This window comes from Vanellus vanellus (assembly GCF_965231255.1).
Source record: "Vanellus vanellus genome assembly, chromosome: 2".
Classification (NCBI taxonomy): Eukaryota; Metazoa; Chordata; class Aves; order Charadriiformes; family Charadriidae; genus Vanellus; species Vanellus vanellus.
Window position 1 is genome coordinate 24,793,191 of NC_138906.1, and position 18,376 is coordinate 24,811,566.

General features: G+C 39.0%; 1 protein-coding gene across 1 annotated transcript in view; it reads left to right on the top strand.

Moving 5' to 3' along the window:
• ADAM22 (ADAM metallopeptidase domain 22) overlaps window positions 1-18,376 on the top strand; it is a gene marked incomplete at both ends in the record, with an annotated part of 136,513 nt that overhangs the window by 92,637 nt on the left and 25,500 nt on the right. Inside the window, 13 exons of the mRNA XM_082479785.1 lie at window positions 1,277-1,348; window positions 2,018-2,184; window positions 4,116-4,200; window positions 4,613-4,703; window positions 6,568-6,619; window positions 8,460-8,559; window positions 12,315-12,386; window positions 13,056-13,148; window positions 15,396-15,476; window positions 15,692-15,742; window positions 16,028-16,091; window positions 16,615-16,720; window positions 17,819-17,935. Of these exons, the coding sequence (XP_082335911.1) occupies window positions 1,277-1,348; window positions 2,018-2,184; window positions 4,116-4,200; window positions 4,613-4,703; window positions 6,568-6,619; window positions 8,460-8,559; window positions 12,315-12,386; window positions 13,056-13,148; window positions 15,396-15,476; window positions 15,692-15,742; window positions 16,028-16,091; window positions 16,615-16,720; window positions 17,819-17,935 (1,151 nt within the window). The remainder of the gene's footprint in view (window positions 1-1,276; window positions 1,349-2,017; window positions 2,185-4,115; window positions 4,201-4,612; window positions 4,704-6,567; window positions 6,620-8,459; window positions 8,560-12,314; window positions 12,387-13,055; window positions 13,149-15,395; window positions 15,477-15,691; window positions 15,743-16,027; window positions 16,092-16,614; window positions 16,721-17,818; window positions 17,936-18,376) is intronic.

Sequence of the window (18,376 nt, forward strand, 5' to 3'; positions counted from 1 at the left end):
CAAAAACACTGAGACCTTGAAACCCACACACCATAGCTGGCTATAAAGTAAATATTTTCAGGCTATAAAGTAAATATTTTCACAAATTGAGACACTGGTGTCTTCTAAAAGTGTAGTTTTCCCAAGCATTAGGGGAGAAATTAGTCCTGTGTCGCTCAAACCAGGACAAACTTTTAAAACCAACGTTGAAATAGGCTTACAAATTAGTATACTGAAAATATTTCTGTATGTTGCTTAGAGAAGCTGGAGGCTTAAAATTGAGGGTTTAGTTGCAAATAGAGACTTGATTAATATACTTATTTCCCTTCATTCTTGTGCTTCATTTTCCATTTGTTTTGTAGCTTTTTCATTTCATCCTTTCTACCATTTTTAGCTTCACAGTTCTGTCCTGTTTTTTTAGTAAGTGTGACATCCTCATTTTTGATGGTTTTCCCCCATTCCTGCTTGAAAGCATGCCTTTCCCACCCCCTAGCTGCTGGACACTTCTTGGCCACTAAAAGATCCTAACTTCCAGAAAATATGGACAACTTTCACTCCAAAATCAAGTGTCATGGGGCACAAGATGCTTAAACATTTCTGAAAATCTTGGTCCTTTTGTCCTGAATTCTTCTAAGATAATTGTGACTTTCGTCCCACGGTGCTCATTTGTGTTTTTTCTGCAGTTAGGAGTACCTGGACAGCTATATTCAGTGTCATCTTTATAGCACTGTGTTATAGATGTCAGTAAAGGTGCCATTGCAGTCTGATTGCTTAAGTGATTTGAACCAGTTACAGTGGCATTATGGAATGTAAAATTGTACATCAAGAAATCCAGAAGACAGCTTAAGAGAGACAACTGAAAAAAACCTCAAGGAAGTCTGATCAATAGATTAAAACACAGATGCAGGCAGTCTTGGGGTAATATCTCTAAAGATGTCTCAACTATGGAAATAGTGTTGGTAATTTCTGTATTGGCATTTGGAATTAACTTTAAAATATCCAATAATAAAGATAATGAAGAGAGTAGCAATATGTTCCTGTTCCTATAGCATTTTTCAGTGAAGATCTTACTTTCCAAAGAGGAATTAATGCAACAGCTATTGTAATGTATATCAGTAATGTGCATTTCTGAGCAATTTTCTACTATTGCTTATTAGCATTACATTCAACACAGGAGACCAAACTTTGGACAGGAATTTTGCTGTTGATGTACTTGCTTTTTACTTTGTACATTTTTGGAAATGGAACTTATTTTTCTGAAGTTTGTATATGTAACTTGTCTGTGTTTGTTTTGCAGTGTAAAAAGCACCGCTTGTCAGTCGGCCATACAAACAGCTATGCTAAATCAGTTGTGAACATGGCAGATTTAGTAAGTATCACTCAACTAAATGTCCTTTAACGTGTGAGATGAGTCATATGATTCTCCTACCGATAGATGAAGGAGCTGTCAGTTCATGGTATACCTAAATAATAAAATATATGAGGATCACAAATTTTCATCTAGAACCACTGTCAGCTACCTATAAAGCCTCTGGTTGACATAAAGCATTAGAGATATTTTGTGGCTTCAAACATTTAAGTATTCTGCTGGATCAATCCCTTGAGCCTGAGTTTTAAAGAGCACTTTAGATATGCCAGTTTTTAACACAGGATCCCTGTGTTGACAACTGGAAACCCAAAAGACAATCTGAAATCAGAATGCACTAAAATCTTTGAACTATTTAGAAGGGTTCTTTAGTAATTTTTCAAAAAACCCATTTCCCTTCTGTGGACCTCTCCCTGTGGAGGACCTGCAAGGGATCTTTTTGCAGGCTGAGAGAGCTGATTGAAGAATTAGGCCTAAAATTGAGATTTTACTTTTTTGTGTGTGTTTGTTTGTTGTTTTTAAGGCAGATAAAATCACCTGGGAGAACCCAAAGTGGGCTATAACAAGCTAAATATTTAGTTGTGTAAAAATGCAAACTATTACAAAAAAGGGGTAAACCTCACCTTTATTCTATTTGACATAATATATTTGTTCATTCTGTTAATGTACTAGATATATAAAGAACAACTTAACACCAGGATAGTATTGGTTGCCATGGAAACCTGGGCTACTGATAACAAGTTCACCATATCTGAAAACCCCTTGGTGACCCTACGTGAGTTTATGAAATATAGGAGGGATTTTATCAGAGAGAAAAGTGACGCAGTTCACCTTTTTTCGTACGTAACCTCGTGTGATGTTTTATTACTGGGTTTTATTCTTTCCTTGGGGGTTGCTTGTCACAAGTGGCTGATGCATCTCCTTTCTGTTGTGTGTGTAATCCACAGTAATTCAGGAAATAATGCTTCTGATGGGGAGGTGGGAAAAAGTTAGTGCACAAACTGCCTGCCAGTGCAGCTAGAGGTTTGACTCTCATTTTAGTTTTAACGTACTAAGGCTGAGCTGCATGCGCTGTAATCCTTGGTTATTCTGTGCAATTACCTACTCTGCAAGCACAGCTGCCTGGAAGGTGATGCATGGTTCCACCTTGGATGTTGACTGCTTTGGCAGTAGAGCATGGACAGCCCTGTTGTATTATTTAAAAGCAGGTTCCCTGCTTAAAAAGCACTGTGGCTTGCTTTACTTTGTTGAATGACCTGCATGCTGCAGGATTACTGAAGTGTTTCAGATCCTCAAAAGAGTTCTCCAGAGAGATGTGCTATAAGAAGAATAAGCTGGGAGGAATGTTATTTTCTCTGCATCTCTTAATCGTTTTGGAAATACGACTGAAATAACAAAATACATCTACAAAAAGAGAGGAGAGGTTCATGGTTGAGATTTTTGATCCACGTGAGACAGACCAGATGAATTGCTCTGTTGGAGTCCTTATCCCTCTCTGCTGACTATTGTAGAAGACTATATGAATAAACTTAACCCAAATACCTCACTTTTACATGACTCCGGTAGGGTGCCAGGATACCCAACCCCAGCGTTCAGCTTCTCACAATTTTCGCAGGTACTTAATTACTCTCATTGACTTCTGCCATGAAGAGAGCAAGTAAGAGCTGCAAGTTGTGCTTGCAGGTTTTAGTTTCTCTGCATCTCAGTCCTTTGTCTGTTAAATACGAATCAGGTTTTCTCACATCCTTTGTGTATCTTCTCTGGTGATAATATCACCAGAGGTCTTTGGGGGAAGTCTTGTTCTTTTGAATGTTTGTGGATTGGCTAGGGCAAAGAGGGCCCTATGTGCCCTCTGACTGGGATCTGGATACCCCTGTAATGCTAATTCCAGTGCTGTCCGTAACACCACCACTGATGTTTGAGGTATTGCATTCATAGAAATATCAGTTTCTGAAATTGTGTCTGTGAGTGAGATGCAGCTAAGATGGGAGGTGAGATTGGCTGGTGTGATGGTACACTGGTACACTGGTTACAAATTAACTTCCACCTTCAGCACAGTTAGAACATTGTATTGTTTCTTGATGTCTTTCTGTATTATTTTGAAAAAACCAATTTGCTGCAGCTTGGATGGATCAGTACTCTGAAGTGATGCAGAGTATATTTTGTTTCCGGTAACTGGCAGTCATTCATGCTGACGTGGTCAACACCAAAGAGATGATTAGATTTAGGCTCACAGTGCAGCTGTCCCCTGGATAGGATGGGGTGCAGTTCCAGGGAGTTTTCACCTACCTCTGCATCAGCGAGATGCTAATGCATCTGTCTTAGAGTTTTGCCACATCAGCGTTGCACAACTAGATACGTCTTTTTAGTTGTCCCCCATGCATTGGCAATGTGGTGGCCTTTCCTGCGCTCTGTCTGTAGCACACGCCAGCGGAAATCACTTGCTGCCTGAGTATGTCAATGAACAAAAGGCTGGTGAGATTCAGGTGGTTTGGCAAAATACTCCCCTTATGCTTTCTTATGTTAGATAGTCTGAGAAGGAGGAGGGAAGATGATATAACTTTTCTGGAGATACGTCATGTGAGGTTTGTGAGCGGTTATCTGTTTTTCCCATTTTTTTTTTTTTTTGCATAGTTTGCAGCATAGTGGTGGCAACATGCAAATGCCAGTTTCTCCTTTGGAAATCAGAAGGGTAAATACTGGGATGGATAGGTGCAAAACTAACGGGCTGAGCAGGGTAAACTTTCTTTTCTTTTCCTTTTTGTCAAAGGGGGAGTCGATTTCAGAGCAGTCGGAGTGGTGTAGCCCACACTGGTGGAATCTGCTCCTTACTTAAAGGCGGAGGTGTGAATGAGGTAAGTGGGGATACTGGTATGAGCGAAAAGTGGTGAAATTTGCACAGAATTTATCAGCACAGACATGTTCCTTGAAATATCTTGCTGCTTCTTGCTAATGCAGAGAGGATGTCTCAATGAAGAGTGACGAGTGAATAAAGTCAGATATGGATTCAAATACACTTTTCAGCACATTCTGTAATATCCCATCATTCATACTTGCAGCCACAATGGCAAGAAACAGTCTTTCTCTCACTTAACTTGTCCATAAGCCAACATTTAGTTTTCCTCACTTGTCCATTATCTAGCTGCCCTGAAGTAAGAACTCTAACACTGGGTATCTGATTTTGCCTTGAAATGAGAAAAGCATCACTTGTGTCTGAGACACCTGTATGTCACTAATTACTCTTCCTGTCTTGGTTGTTTCTTTCAGTTTGGAAAGCCAGACTTAATGGCAGTTACCCTGGCACAGACTTTGGCTCAAAACATTGGCATTTTCTCAGACAGAAGAAAACTTATAAGTGGTAAGGTTGTTTGCTTTTTCACTCTGTCTCAAGAGAAAATCTTAAAAGGTGGAGGATCTTAGCAGTGTCTGTCTGATATGTATTTTTCCCCATGTTTCTAACCATGTTGGAATATTTTAATTATTTTTTTTTAATAACATGAGGAGAGACTGTCATATCATTAATTTTCCTCTATTTAAATGCTGTGATATCCCCCTGTCCATAATTGCTGGCTGCACTGGTGTCACCATTTCATTAAAAATAAATCATAAAGGTGTCTGCTACTTCCGTGCATTTCAGGGAGATCGATGTCACACCCACAGACTGAATGGCTGTCATTTTATGGTGCAAAGGTAGAAACATACATTATTAGACGTGGGGATGGTGAGAAGCCACCTCAGTCCTGTTATGTAGGATGGTTTTGACAACATAGCTTTTCCCCTGTTTGCCTTGATTGAATTTCTGTTGTAGATTATCCAAATCTCCTGTATTTGCTACCCTACTGCTACCATTTATCTGCTCTAACCTTGATGTTCAAGTTCTTGGTAACCCCTATTTACCTGCAATGCCTTAGTTCAGGTCTATGCCCCATGACAAGCCCATCACCCTCCCTGCTTCCATGTTATATGAAGTCCCAGCACATGGAGAACAATGCATGATTGAAATAATAATAATATAGTTTTGAAACAATTTAGATGATGAATTGGAGTGCTTAGTTATTGGATCATGCATACTTACGTGGCTTACATTTATAAAAAATACGTTACTATTTTGAGTAATAGAGCTCTGCTTAGGTGAATTTTGTTTTCAGACATTGTAAAGACAGTATACAATGCAGAGATATATCTGCAGTTTTTGTGGTTTATGTAATTTTATTTTGAAAAATATTCAGAAACATAGGATGGGTGCTTTATGCTACCATCGTGTTCAGTCTTCATTTTCCAGCCGCATATTATTAACCTCATATAGGGGCAGGGTAAAAGTGAAAATGGTAACAGTGGTGGTTCCCTTTCTTATGGCTGAGCAGAGGGGCAGAACAGGGTTTTGGTGGGGAGGGAGGAGACTGCAACAGCTGGGCAGAGACTTGTTTCCTTTTTATTTGTACTTTTAAAACAGAAGCAATAAACTGATGTTCATGTATTACAGTAAGGCAAATTGCAGAAAGAGAAAGATAAAAATATATGTGCGAAGCATATGTACAGAAATAGACATAAGTCACAGTTCTGAATGCAGAGGGTTGAGACCAGAGCAGAGCCTGGCAGGGCAGAAGGGAGGGCTGCCCTCTGCCTGACAGGGAGTCGCGTGGGGAAGGGATTCAAGCAGGGAAAGGAGGAAGAGTGGAGCAAGAAGCTGCTAGATCCTGCTGTACTGGCTTGTGTTTACAGGCCAAATCATGCGTTTTTGTGTGACTTATTGTTTGGGTTTTTATTTTTTTTCAAGCAAAGATTTCCCCAGTCACATTAGCATAGTAGCAGAAGAGAACTTATAATTAGAAGAAGGGTTAAAACGATTTTTTTACTCAGAAAATTTGGGAATCAAATATTGTGACACTGGAGAAGGCAGGAGAGCTGACTCATGATTGTCAAGTGCTGGAGGCTGACACTGCAGTTTCCCCGAACTTCACTTTAAGAGAAGGAAAGAAAAACAGGACATATTTTCAAAGCTCAGGATTGCCTAGATTCATGTATAGTTTTTGAAAGAAAGTTTGTCAGCGTGCACTGATACATTTAAGCTAAGGTGTGCAATAAACCAGCAAATTCTTCTTTTCAACTTGTATTTAAACATGAAACAGAATTGACAACAGTGTGGTTTTTGTGATAAGAAATGTATTATTTTGGACTCACAAGACTCAAGATGTAATTTTTTTTTTTCTTGTTGTTGTCAGGTGAGTGTAAGTGTGAGGACACATGGTCTGGATGCATAATGGGAGACACAGGGTAAGGCATTTCACTAGAGGAAAGTCATGTCCTTCATACTATGACATAAAGGAAAGGAGTGAAAATGTTTGCCTTTTGTAGTTCAGCAGAATATTTTCTGTGAATCATTTTTCAGAAAGTAATGTATTAGCTGTACAACATATGTAAAAAAGACACTTTCAAAAGAAACGTGAGAATGAGTTAGTGAGAGGATCTGTGAGGATTTTTGGTGACTGCTGATTTAATTCACAAAGCACAGAACTCAACAGCCAAGCCAGATCATTGCAAAGAAGCAGAAGCATGCTTAGCTTTTCTCCTGCGAGTTGAACAAACAATGACACATCCTAGTTCTTGAAATACTATTATCAAATTGCTTAAGTATGTCTCATTTTCAGTGTTTCTGTTGGAATCTTTCATCTGTATCTATAATTTTTTATCCTCCAGTTTGTTTGAAAGTGTTAGAAAAAGTGCTCCCATTGGAGGTTGAGTATGCTTATACCCACAGGTAATGTCACCAGAGAGATTTTATCTAAAGACTAGTGAATGGGCAAATTTTTGCTGCTAGATGAAATTTGGTGCCTTCTAAAGTGTGTATTCAGACCTTTATTCTTCATATTAGAGGCCTGTCTTTTGTCATGTATATGACTTAACCTATAGTCTAGTTTTAGTTATAAACAGTGCTTTTAAAATTAATTTCAAACTGACCTGCAAATTTTCACAGTAGCTTTGTGGTCAGAACAATTTTGAACAAAGAAGCATATTTCATTGAAAGCTATTTGGAACTTTGTGCCTTTTTCACCTTGTCTACCTAAAAAAATACTAGGTAGTTTTTTTCTGATTTTTCATATGTTAAAAAGCCAATCTGAGAAGCATTCTTGATTCTTGTAAAAGTGATTCCTTATTTAATGTTTTTTAAATTCTTTATCTGAAATCCAAACCTTTAAAATAATTAGGTACACAATAAAAGCTTGTATTTACATAGCTTATTGATGAAGGATAGTGAATCCTACATTCTCTGTAGTCTTTAGGCCTAAATAATAAACACTAGAGATGGTAAAGACCAGTTATGATTTGCAAGCCATCATTCCCGGCAAAGGTTTATTTTGTATAGCACTTCTGCTAATATTTTTTTATCCAGTGATGAGCTGATACAGGAAAGCCCTTGAGACTCCAAAATCTGCTTGAAGCATAAGTACTTTCATGACTAAGGACCTAAATATAAAGATCACTTAAGTTACTTTGGGAAAAATTATTTCCCTGTGGAAAGGTGCCATGCAAAGATTCTCTGCATCGTATTGGTTTTAGGTGGAGCACTGTGCCTTAGGTTGGCACTCTGCACTCAAAAGAAATTTATTCAGTAGGGCAATGAGAGAGGGAAGCAGAAATGTTAGCTGATGTTTGTTGGAAGATGTTTTAAGATGGCATAATTCTATTGTATAAAAATTCTGTGGGCCAGGAGAGCAATTTCATCTAAGAGGGAAATGCACTATGAGCAATCTTTGTCTCCCGTGTTATATACAGGAAGAAATAAATGCATTTCTTAGATGAGGCCCATTAGTGGAACAGGCCATGTTTGTGAGAACTACATACTGTGTAATGAGATTTGTGGTATTTGGCATGAAATAACTTAGTGAAATGTCTTAGACCTCTCACTTTCCATGTGCGCTGTGCCATTGTTCAAAGTTCTTTCTCATTTACTAAATTAGATAGCGCTACAAGCAGATCGTCACTATGATTCTGGACAGTGTGGTTTTGTACTTTTTCTAAAGTATAATGTTATAGTTCTCCTATTTTGAAAAAAAAGAAAATACGGTGTAAAAAGCACTACAGAAAGTAATGCTGCTACCTTTTTACTGTGCAGGTATTATCTTCCAAGCAAGTTCTCCAAATGTGACATTGAAGAGTATCATGAATTTTTAAACAATGGAGGTGGAGCCTGCCTTTTCAATAAACCAACCAAAGTAAGCATTACCTTATTGTTAAGTTTTACTTCCATTCTACTTCTAATTTAGATGAAACCAAGAAGAATGAAAATTATAATGCTGGAAAAAAACCCACCTGTAATTTTGATATTTCTGGTTCTCTCTATGTCCTAAATTTTCTGGTGACATATGAGTGAAAGTAGCCGATTTTAGTTCATAGTAGCTAGGAATTATATTTCAATAAATTTTTAATAAGGGATTTCATCTCCAACAGAACTCCCGCAGGCTTCTAGAATCGTCCCTCACACAATTCGTTCTGAATATTGTAAATACAATATTTTGCTGAATTTATTTGCCGAGGTTTCAAGTGTCTTGGTAAATTTTTGTACAGCTTGAATTATAATTTGCATTGGCTGATGTCTTTTGGTACAAATCTCTGGAAGCTGAAATAAGACTGCTTTTATTTCACATCTGTCCCAAGATGAAGATACAGCTCCTAGAGCCTCCGCAGGGGGTGCACTGCTGTGCAGCCCAGCAGCTTGCAGGCACCAGCTGCTACAAGTGGTTGTGATATTCTCCCTGTTGGAGAAGGCAAAGTTTTTACAGTGGCTCTCAGAACAGAGTTTGAAAACTGGGACTCATTTTTCTAAAGCTGAAAGAGGCAGATCAGGAGAGAAAGCCCCGAGGAGTAGGGCACAGACCTTAGGAGAGCCTGTCTCTGCTGAGCACCTGTCACACTCCTCGTTCCCCAGGAGCTGCCCGCATGGTCTCTGTCACTGTCACCAGGGTCTGTCATCCCCTGAACCACATGTGCCAGGCGAGAAATGTGTCTCGTGAGAAGTACTTGGATCATCTTAGCCCTGTGTTAGCTCCTTCCAGGCCAGCACGTGTGGATCTGCCTGTACAGCCCTGCTTTGTGCTGGGTAGTCACGCAGACGGGGAAAGCTGGTGGATCTCTGCTGGACCCTGGTCCTCAGTGCCACTGCACCTTGCCTCATTTAGCGGAGTGCGTTACCTCCCTAAAGGCTTGGGGGTGGGAGAGCTACAAAAGCATTGGGACCCACTTAAACGACTGACCCATCCCCTCCAAATTTCCCTCTAAAGTACGAAATCAGAGGTCTTGCTGCATGAGTCTTGGAAATCAGGAGAAGTGGGGAATATCTCTTGAGATAGTATTCGCCTTTTCTTTGCACAATTTTGTCTCAGTTTTGGCCTGCTAAACATGTGAAGGATGCAGAGAATGTGAAATGATTAACATGTAAGGGAGATAAATACAAAACAAGGTTAAAGAAACTCCAGCCAAGATGCAATGGAGGATTTGCAGCAGGGTTTCAGTATATTCCTGCTCCATGTACTGAAGCATATGTTAAAATGTAAAGCAATCAGGATAATGATCTTGACTCTTTTCTAAAGATAATTAATGTTATCCTCTATTTAACGGCTGTCTTTCAACAAGCAAGGGAAAGAGGCTAAGGCAGAAAAAGAGTCTAATGTGGAAAAAAGACTTGATAGCTGAGGTGACCGCAGATGTAAAAGAGAAAGTAAATTCTGGAGTGATGCATATTCCTCCTGGAGCGGCTGAGAAAAAATGTGTGTTCTGACAACCACAGAATTTCGGTAAATGTTAGAGGGGAAGAGGAGGCATCAAATCTGGATAAGCTGAGTCTGCTTCTCTCTCAAAAGTCTCCTTTTCATGGAAGAATGTATTATGAAAAGTGGAGAGGAAGCACTGTCATTTGTTAATAAGATGTCAGATTTCTGATTCTTTAAAATGCACCTGCATTTTAGAAGTTTGCTTTTTCCCATCTCATTAAAAGTGGAGAGAAATGTTGCTGGTTTTATTTCTTTCCTGAGTGAATTGTTTCCATAGTGTAATGTGTCTTACTTGGGCTTGTTTTAGCAATTATGTTAATTTACACATCTGTCACTTGGTAAAAAACAATTACTCTCATCTCAATTTAGATTGGAAGCGTTTAAAATTTTTTCTAATGGCATGTGGAAATGTGAAGTTAGATGTAGAATCCAGGCTGATTTAGACTCTTTTATGTGGTGGTGTTTGGGTTGGTTTAAAGTTATTGTCAGTGGATGTCTGTCTAATTCAGAAGGCTGTCAAAGATGTATTTCCTAGCAAGTGTGCTGAAACACAAACTTACTTTTGCTTTTCGAAAAATATGAGATAAAGGTAAACTGATGTGACAAGGTGCAGTGTTCAACAGTGCTCCACTGTAAGATTAGCTGTGGTCCCAAAAATTGCATCAATGACTACTGGAGCAGATTGAGCGTATGTTCTTTTCAAATGCATGGATGAATTGTATGACTTTTGGAGAAAAGCGATCCAATTTGCTTTTCATGGTTTTTTTTTTTTTCTTCCATTTCATATTTAGCTGTCCCTATGTACTGCAGCAAATTGGCCCAATGTTGTAAGGCAACACCCTCTGTTACTTGACTGTATTGTGCAGCAGACACCTAGAGATACTGAAGTTAAGAAGTCTGGAAAAATATGTAGGAAATGAGTAGTTTCAACAACTCTTTAATAATTCTAAAAGATAATTGCTTGCTTACATTTAATGGTAAATTCTACATATGCATTTCATGCTGCAGTCTAATTTCCATTTCAATAGGGGGATCTAATAATAGCACATCAGCCTGTGCCACAAGCCTCAGGCTGGTTTGTGGCACAGTGAAGTACACGGGGTGATGCTCCATCCTGTGGGCTACTGACAGAAAGGCAGCAGCCAGACAGAAACGCACTCTACACCACAAGTGATGTAGTTGTGCAGATGGCTCATAAGCAGACTGGTTTCTGGAATGATTCTAGTTTAATTGGAGAACTCAGGACAATCTGCAAAATTTTAGTCTTGGTGACGCACTTATATGCCTTCTCATTTATGCAATAAAAGCTACTATTGTGTTTTCTTATGGCCAAAAGAAAAAAAAAAAATTATTTTCTTTTTGAAGCATTACCTTTAGAAAGTTTAGGAAATGGCAAACAATGAAACTGCAAAGAGCAGAGTGTAAATGTCCATTAAAAGAGAGCATAGTGTGGGTTCCATGTTAAAAAATGGTAAATTAATCTTGGCCCTTGGAAAGGAAAGTACTACTACAAATGTACAGATTTAGACCTTTTAAATTACAGTTTAAGGGGGGGGCTGAAGGGAAAGGGAGGAAGCCTCACCATCTATACTTTCTCATCTGCCTGTGACGAATGCTTATGGAAAACTGCTGAAAGTTCCAACTGTGATAGAGAAAAAGGGAAGGAAAAAGCATCCGACTACAACACAAACTGACAAAGAAACCCAGCCTCTCCCCTCTCCCTGCATTTCTGAGCCACATGCTCCCAAAGGACAATTTTTTTATGGCTATTCCTTCTGAAAGTATAGTTCAGCTTCAACCTGAGACACAGCTGTCATCACTTGAATTCTAGAACAACAGGAATTGCAACCCCTGTAATGACAATGAAATTTTTTTCTTTTATTGTCACACCTTTTGTTTTTGATTGTGGCTTTTGCTCAAACTGATTCTGCTGTAAAAATGGTACTCATGCACCGAAGACACTATGTGACCTGACAATATTGCTGAACTTGTTTACAGCATTGGTAGTTCTCTGCACATTTCGTTTGTGTTGTTTCTAGTCTGCTTCTCCCTGAGTTGTAGGTACTGGTTTTTGGTTAATGCCTTTGGAGTGCTAGCTAAAAACCATGTTGTACAGAGTAAATATGACAATGATTCCCTTAGAAGAGACATGCCCTTTGATTTCTGATTTTGCCCTGCTGATTTCTGATTTTGCCCTGCAGCTTCTGGATCCTCCAGAATGTGGCAATGGCTTTGTGGAAGATGGAGAAGAGTGTGACTGTGGGACGATAGCGGTAAGTGTAATTTAAATTAGCAACTAGAGCTAATTTAAGCAACTAAGTACTTTAAATTAGCAACTAGATTCTCCAGGATATGGTGCTGCCCATCACCGCCGTTAACGTTAAGTGGAAGACACGAAATGTTAAGGTCCTGTGGCAAAAGATTCATCACTTCTTACCTTTTCCATCATGTTTAATACAATGTGGGCGCTGTGCATCAGTGCCATTAACATTAAGTGGAGGAAGACAGGCAGTGTTAAGGTCCTGGGGCAAAGGATTCATCATTTCTTACCGTTTTCCATCATGTTTAACACAATGTGGGACAGCTTTTTTATTTTATCACCACATACATTCTGAAGAGTAACAGTAATAGCTAACTGTGCAGAATTAGGCCTTAAAAGATGTTAAAGAAAGTGTTTTCCTAGATGGGAACATGGCTCTGGTCATTGTTAAAATGTCAGTATTAAATGATTGACATTGTGAAGTCAGAAAAATTATTTCCTATATTGCATAGGAAACAGCAACTTCATGCTCCACAATGCATGCCTTTTTCTGCTTCCAGGTGCCTAAAAGCCTGGTTAAAAATCTGTTCAGGTAGCGTGCTAAGATGAGAAGTAATAAGAGAGCTTGGGGTTCATCTGCTTTTCCCATGTATTCTGTTATAAGCGTGTGTGTGTTCCTCAGGAGTGTGCCAGCGAAGGAGGAGAGTGCTGCAATACTTGCACCCTGACGGCAGGCTCCCAGTGCAGCAACGGGCTTTGCTGTCGGAAGTGCCGGGTAAGGGCAGTGACCTTCACTTGCAGCATCCTGGCGGGAATGCATCCAGGTGGCTACAGGCACCATAGCATATGTCTTTTTCCTTGCAGACCTTGTGATTACTTTTCTGAAAGCTTACCTTTTAAAATTGGCTGGAAACTGGTTTGTCTGGGGCTATTCTGTGTCTTTTAGGCTTGGCTTCTTGAAGCAGGGGCTGTGATCAAATGCAGCGGTGAATTAAAGGGCTTCCAGTTTCAGACAAATTTGAAACAGGTTGAAGTTGCACGAGGTTTCATTAGATGTCCTTGTTTAAACACACACATCCTTACCCATTTACCACTCCCAATGCCTTACATGTTGCTCGGGATCTGTCCCATGAGACTGAATGGGAAAATTGTATCACAGAGAGCCTGGGAGAAGGATATAGTAAAACAAACCAAACCAAACCAAACCAAACCACAACACAGCTAGCAGAATTGTTCAGAAGTGTTCATCGAAAAGACACCTGACTTCAGTTTCAGTTAGGTCTGCCTGTGTCTGCTTATGTTTGGACTGACTGAAATCCCATTCAGTGAAGGGAATCAAGCCTTATGTAAACAATAAAGTATTCTTCCTGATACATCAGTAAATAGTGAAAGGAGGTCTAGTCAGATCTTGGCTGTAAGAGAGCCCAGCTAAATATAAAATAGTTGTTTATAAATATATATTTATATATATAAATATATATATGTTTATAAATATATAAATAGTTGTTTATACTCATTTAATAATAATGATAATAATTATTAATGTTATTAAAACTGTGGTGTACTATGTGTGATATTTTTATCTTTGTCTGTGGGCATTTCAGGGTTTCATTTCCTTAGGAGGAACATTAGTAATAACTGTGGACCACATTCTTGACTTTGTGCTCATCCTAATGTTAAAAAAGAAAAAGCACAGATTATGCTGGAACAGATCACATTTCCCTAAGCGCGTTCCTTTTTTTAATGTAATATAAAAAAATAAGCAGATGCCAGTGTGGGTGAATTTTGTTCAAGTATCCAAGTCACATAGGCACCATATTAAAGACTATGAGAAAAAAAATTAAGCTTCTGTGTACCTACATTATTTTTGCAAATGAGACAAGGGTTTATCTTCATATACAGTGGTGAGTATGTGCCAATGAAGAGAAAGGCAGAATTTCACAAAGCACGTGTCCCTAGGAGGAGTTAATCAGGACAGCTCAAAAGACCATATATTACAGTTCCCAAACTTGGGGTTACCTTCCCCTGTAATACCCTGCCCTGAAAGCACGAGTGAAGGAGGGATTGCAAACAAAACATGGTGAGTGTACATCCCAGCATCCTGTAGTGTTTCTGACAACATTCCTGTCTGTCTGTCCTGTCTGTCTGCATTTTTCCAGAGACTTGTAGGAAAAAGATAAACTGAAGGCTGAGAAAGTACCAGAGTCTGGCTCTTCCACTGACATTCACACCAGCTGTGGAGTTAGCAGTAGTCCCAGAAAAAAAAAATTAAAATGTATGTGTGTGCAGATCCAAAAAAAAAAAGTCACAGAACTGCAAAATGAACTGGGTATCACAGACTTAAGAAACCTTTCAGGGAAAATTATGGGTCTGCATTAACAGTTGCCACTAATGGGATGTCTTCCAGCTTTTACAGGTCTTGAGGGTTAGTGCAGAAGTCTAACTAAAATGCCCGGTTAGGTCACTGATATGTTTTTTGTTGTTAAATATCTGGTCTCTTAGAAAATGGTGTCAAACCTTATGGAATTCAGTACATTTATGAATAGTTTCTGTTCTACAACAGAACATTGTGATAACCATAGTGTTTATACCTAGAGCTATGCAGTGTTCTTTGTCCCTAGAAAGAAAGACAGGATCACTTTCCCTGTTTTATAAAGAAGAGTAAAATAGGCACAAAAAGGCACAATGACCTGGCCAAGATAATGCTGCAAGCCACTGCAGTATTGATTTGATAAATGCCAGGGGTCCTGTGTCCCAGGAGAGCACTTATCCTGCTCGGCCCCACACTCGAGGCACTCAGGAGGATGTGCCTGAGAGTGGTACCACTTACACCGGTAAACAGCCAGTGGCTTTACAGGTGCAATGTCCGCACTAGGGAAAGGAAAGTCTTCAGTCACTTCAGTCAGCTCGTGAAAATTTCCCATTTTTAATTTTAGTTAAAACTCTAAAAAAACATTGCATTTAAGGCAAGATATGGAGAAAACAAGACAGTAATTTTCTGTCCTTTTTTTTTTTTTTTCAGTTTGAACCTAAAGGAGTTTTGTGCCGAGAAGCAGTGAATGATTGTGATATTGCAGAGAACTGCACAGGAAATTCCAGTCAGGTGATTTTTGTATTTTCTATCCAGGAGTTGAAAAAAACACCTGTAGTCTCTCAATCACTATGAAAGTTACCATATAGTAAGAAGTGTAAAAATTGTATTAAAACTGCTGATACAGAAAAAAACAGCGTGATACTGAAATAATTTTCTGTATGACATTTGTTGTATGCTTTGCTTCCATGCTTGTCTGATCTATTAGTTATTTTCTCTTTCTATAGTGTTCTCCCAATATTCATAAAATGGATGGATATTCATGTGATAACAAGCAGGTAATTAGCACGTCAATTTGTTTTACGTTCTTTCTGCTTTTATAGATTGCTTTTTATAGACTTTGGATTAAGATCTTTGGATGTCACCTGGGACAGTTCTGCTGACATTCCTGAGTTTCGGGTGCTAGTTGTATTTTGGAGCTAAGCATTTAAATGAACAGAAAGTAGAATCTCGTATTAGTTGCCTCAGTAGAAAGCATGTGACAAATCTGTATATTAAACAAATACATATTTTGGAAATGCAAGTTATTTGAAACTTTTTCTGTATCTTTTCTTTCTTTCCAGGGTATTTGTTTTGGAGGAAGATGTAAAACCAGGGACCGGCAGTGTAAATATATCTGGGGTGAAAGTGAGTGAACGTGATCGTTTCTACGTTGGTGGTTGTTCATGTGGCTTGAAAGATTATTAGCTTGGAAAAATTATGGAAGAGATATTCAGAACCACTAAAACCAGCTAGGACTGTACGTCCCTTCCCCTCTTCCTCCCCCCTCCCTTTTGTCTTTCCCTCCTCTTTTTCAGCTCTTTCTCTAGTGTTGGTTAACTTACTGGTGATTATTCTGAGGTTTAAGTTCTCATTAATAACCACCTAGGGAACCTATACTCATATTTATTGATTTATTTCAGTGGCTTCTGGACATTTTAGACCAATAAACCCTGGTCAATCTGAACAAAATTTTGAAACAGTCCTGTGGTGCCAACATAAAACTTTTCATTGAGAACACTGTGCAGAGTTTCACAGGCCACCTGCAGACTGTGGTACTGCAATTCACAGATTGGGAAGCTCTGCTTGCTTTCATTATGCATCCCCATTTCCCAGGACCTGGCTTTTCAAAGTCTTCATCATCTTAGAAGAGATTTGTTTCTGTTTTTAGAAGTGACAGCTGCTGACAGGTACTGCTATGAGAAGCTGAACATTGAAGGGACTGAGAAAGGAAACTGTGGAAGAGACAAGGACTCTTGGATACAGTGCAATAAACAGTAAGTTGATCCATTTAGAAAACAACTGGTAAGAGATTTTTTTTTATCCCTGATCCAGTTCTTCAGCTGGCATGAAGAGGCTCAAAAAGACTTTGTATGATCAGACTTCTCCTGGTCTTCCTCTGCAGACCTTAGTGCAGGAGATTCTGGAGCGAGGGGAGTGTCAAGAGGAGATGAGCTCTGACAAGAGAGCACCATCTGAGCTTTGGGACCACTTTGGCCAAAAGTGGTCCTAGTACTCTTCATGAGGCTTAGCAGTGCAGAGAAGAGCAGCCTGTGGTTTCACATCTCAGTGTGGTGTTCACCTTTTAGGCTGTCTGTGCCATTGCATTGCTCAGTTGTGTTCAGTTTTCATCGTATTGTAACTTTCCACGTCTTTTCCTGCAAGTTGCTGCCTAAACCATTGTTTCACATTCTGTATTTAGCAGTTGATTATTTCAGCCTATTTCTGAATCTCTTGCCAGTCCTTATCAAACTGCACCCTGGTTTGTCAGATGAGTTCTCTGTTCTGTCAATGCCATTTGAATTCTAGTTCTGCTTACAGGTGGACTAATGTCCTTTCCTACCTTTCTGTGCAGATTTGATAGCCTTACATTTGTTCCATTACAAATTCATGAGTAAAAAATATTCAGTAACATGAGAGAGGTCGGACCCTTCTATTCTGACAGTGCACAAGTCTTCACACAGGAGTTGTAAAGACTCTTCAACAGTTGAATTAAATTTGGTGTCTCTAGTTCCCTTACATATGTGTCATGAGAGTTTGTTTAAAGCCATTATCTACTGCTTCTCTATGGGCCAGTTACTGTAACATAATAGAATATTAAATCAGTTTGATGTGGTTTGCTCTTGACAGCTCCCTGATTGCTATTACTCAGAGCATTTTTGATAATTCACCATAAAAAAAGACTCTTTTCCCAGTCTAAGCTCTGAGGAGAATAATTTTCTTGGGAAACAAGACATTATTTATGGGACTTACTGTCAGTGAGAGAAAAGCAAGGAATAACAAGCATGTTACAAAGCAAGTGAAGAAAACCATATTTTTTGATCATCCATTTTCATGGAATTTTTGGTGAGTATCTGTTCATTCTCTTAATGCAGGGATGTGCTTTGTGGATACCTTCTGTGCTCCAATATATCCAATGTGCCCAGACTTGGAGAACTTGATGGTGAAATCACATCGTCAATATTGCAGTTTGGAAAAGTCTACAATTGCAGGTAATTGGAAATCCTGAAGACAGAACAGAAACAGTCAATATCCATCTTGCATAGAAAAGCAGCTTTCTCATTCCTAAATAGAGAAAAACCGTTTCCATTAGGTTTTTTTTTTTCCCCTGTTAACACATAACCGTTATTCCAGCTCAACCTTTGTTAAGCTTCAGGACACTGACTGTGTGTGGGGAGTGCAGCTGTTTTGCAGTGCCCCCTGTGTAGTAGTTAATTTTCACTGTAGAGACATAATGCTCTTCTCTGGCCTCTTGATTTTACATTCTTTAATGTTTGTGAAGTACTTAATGTACTCAAAATACTTAGACATATGCCTGCACTGCCAAAGCTAACTGGAATCTTAATATGTTGCCATATGCTAGCTGAATCCCAATTATAGACCTGGTGTGTTCTTATAGCTTCACACAACTGTAAGATGAAATAAAGTCCTAC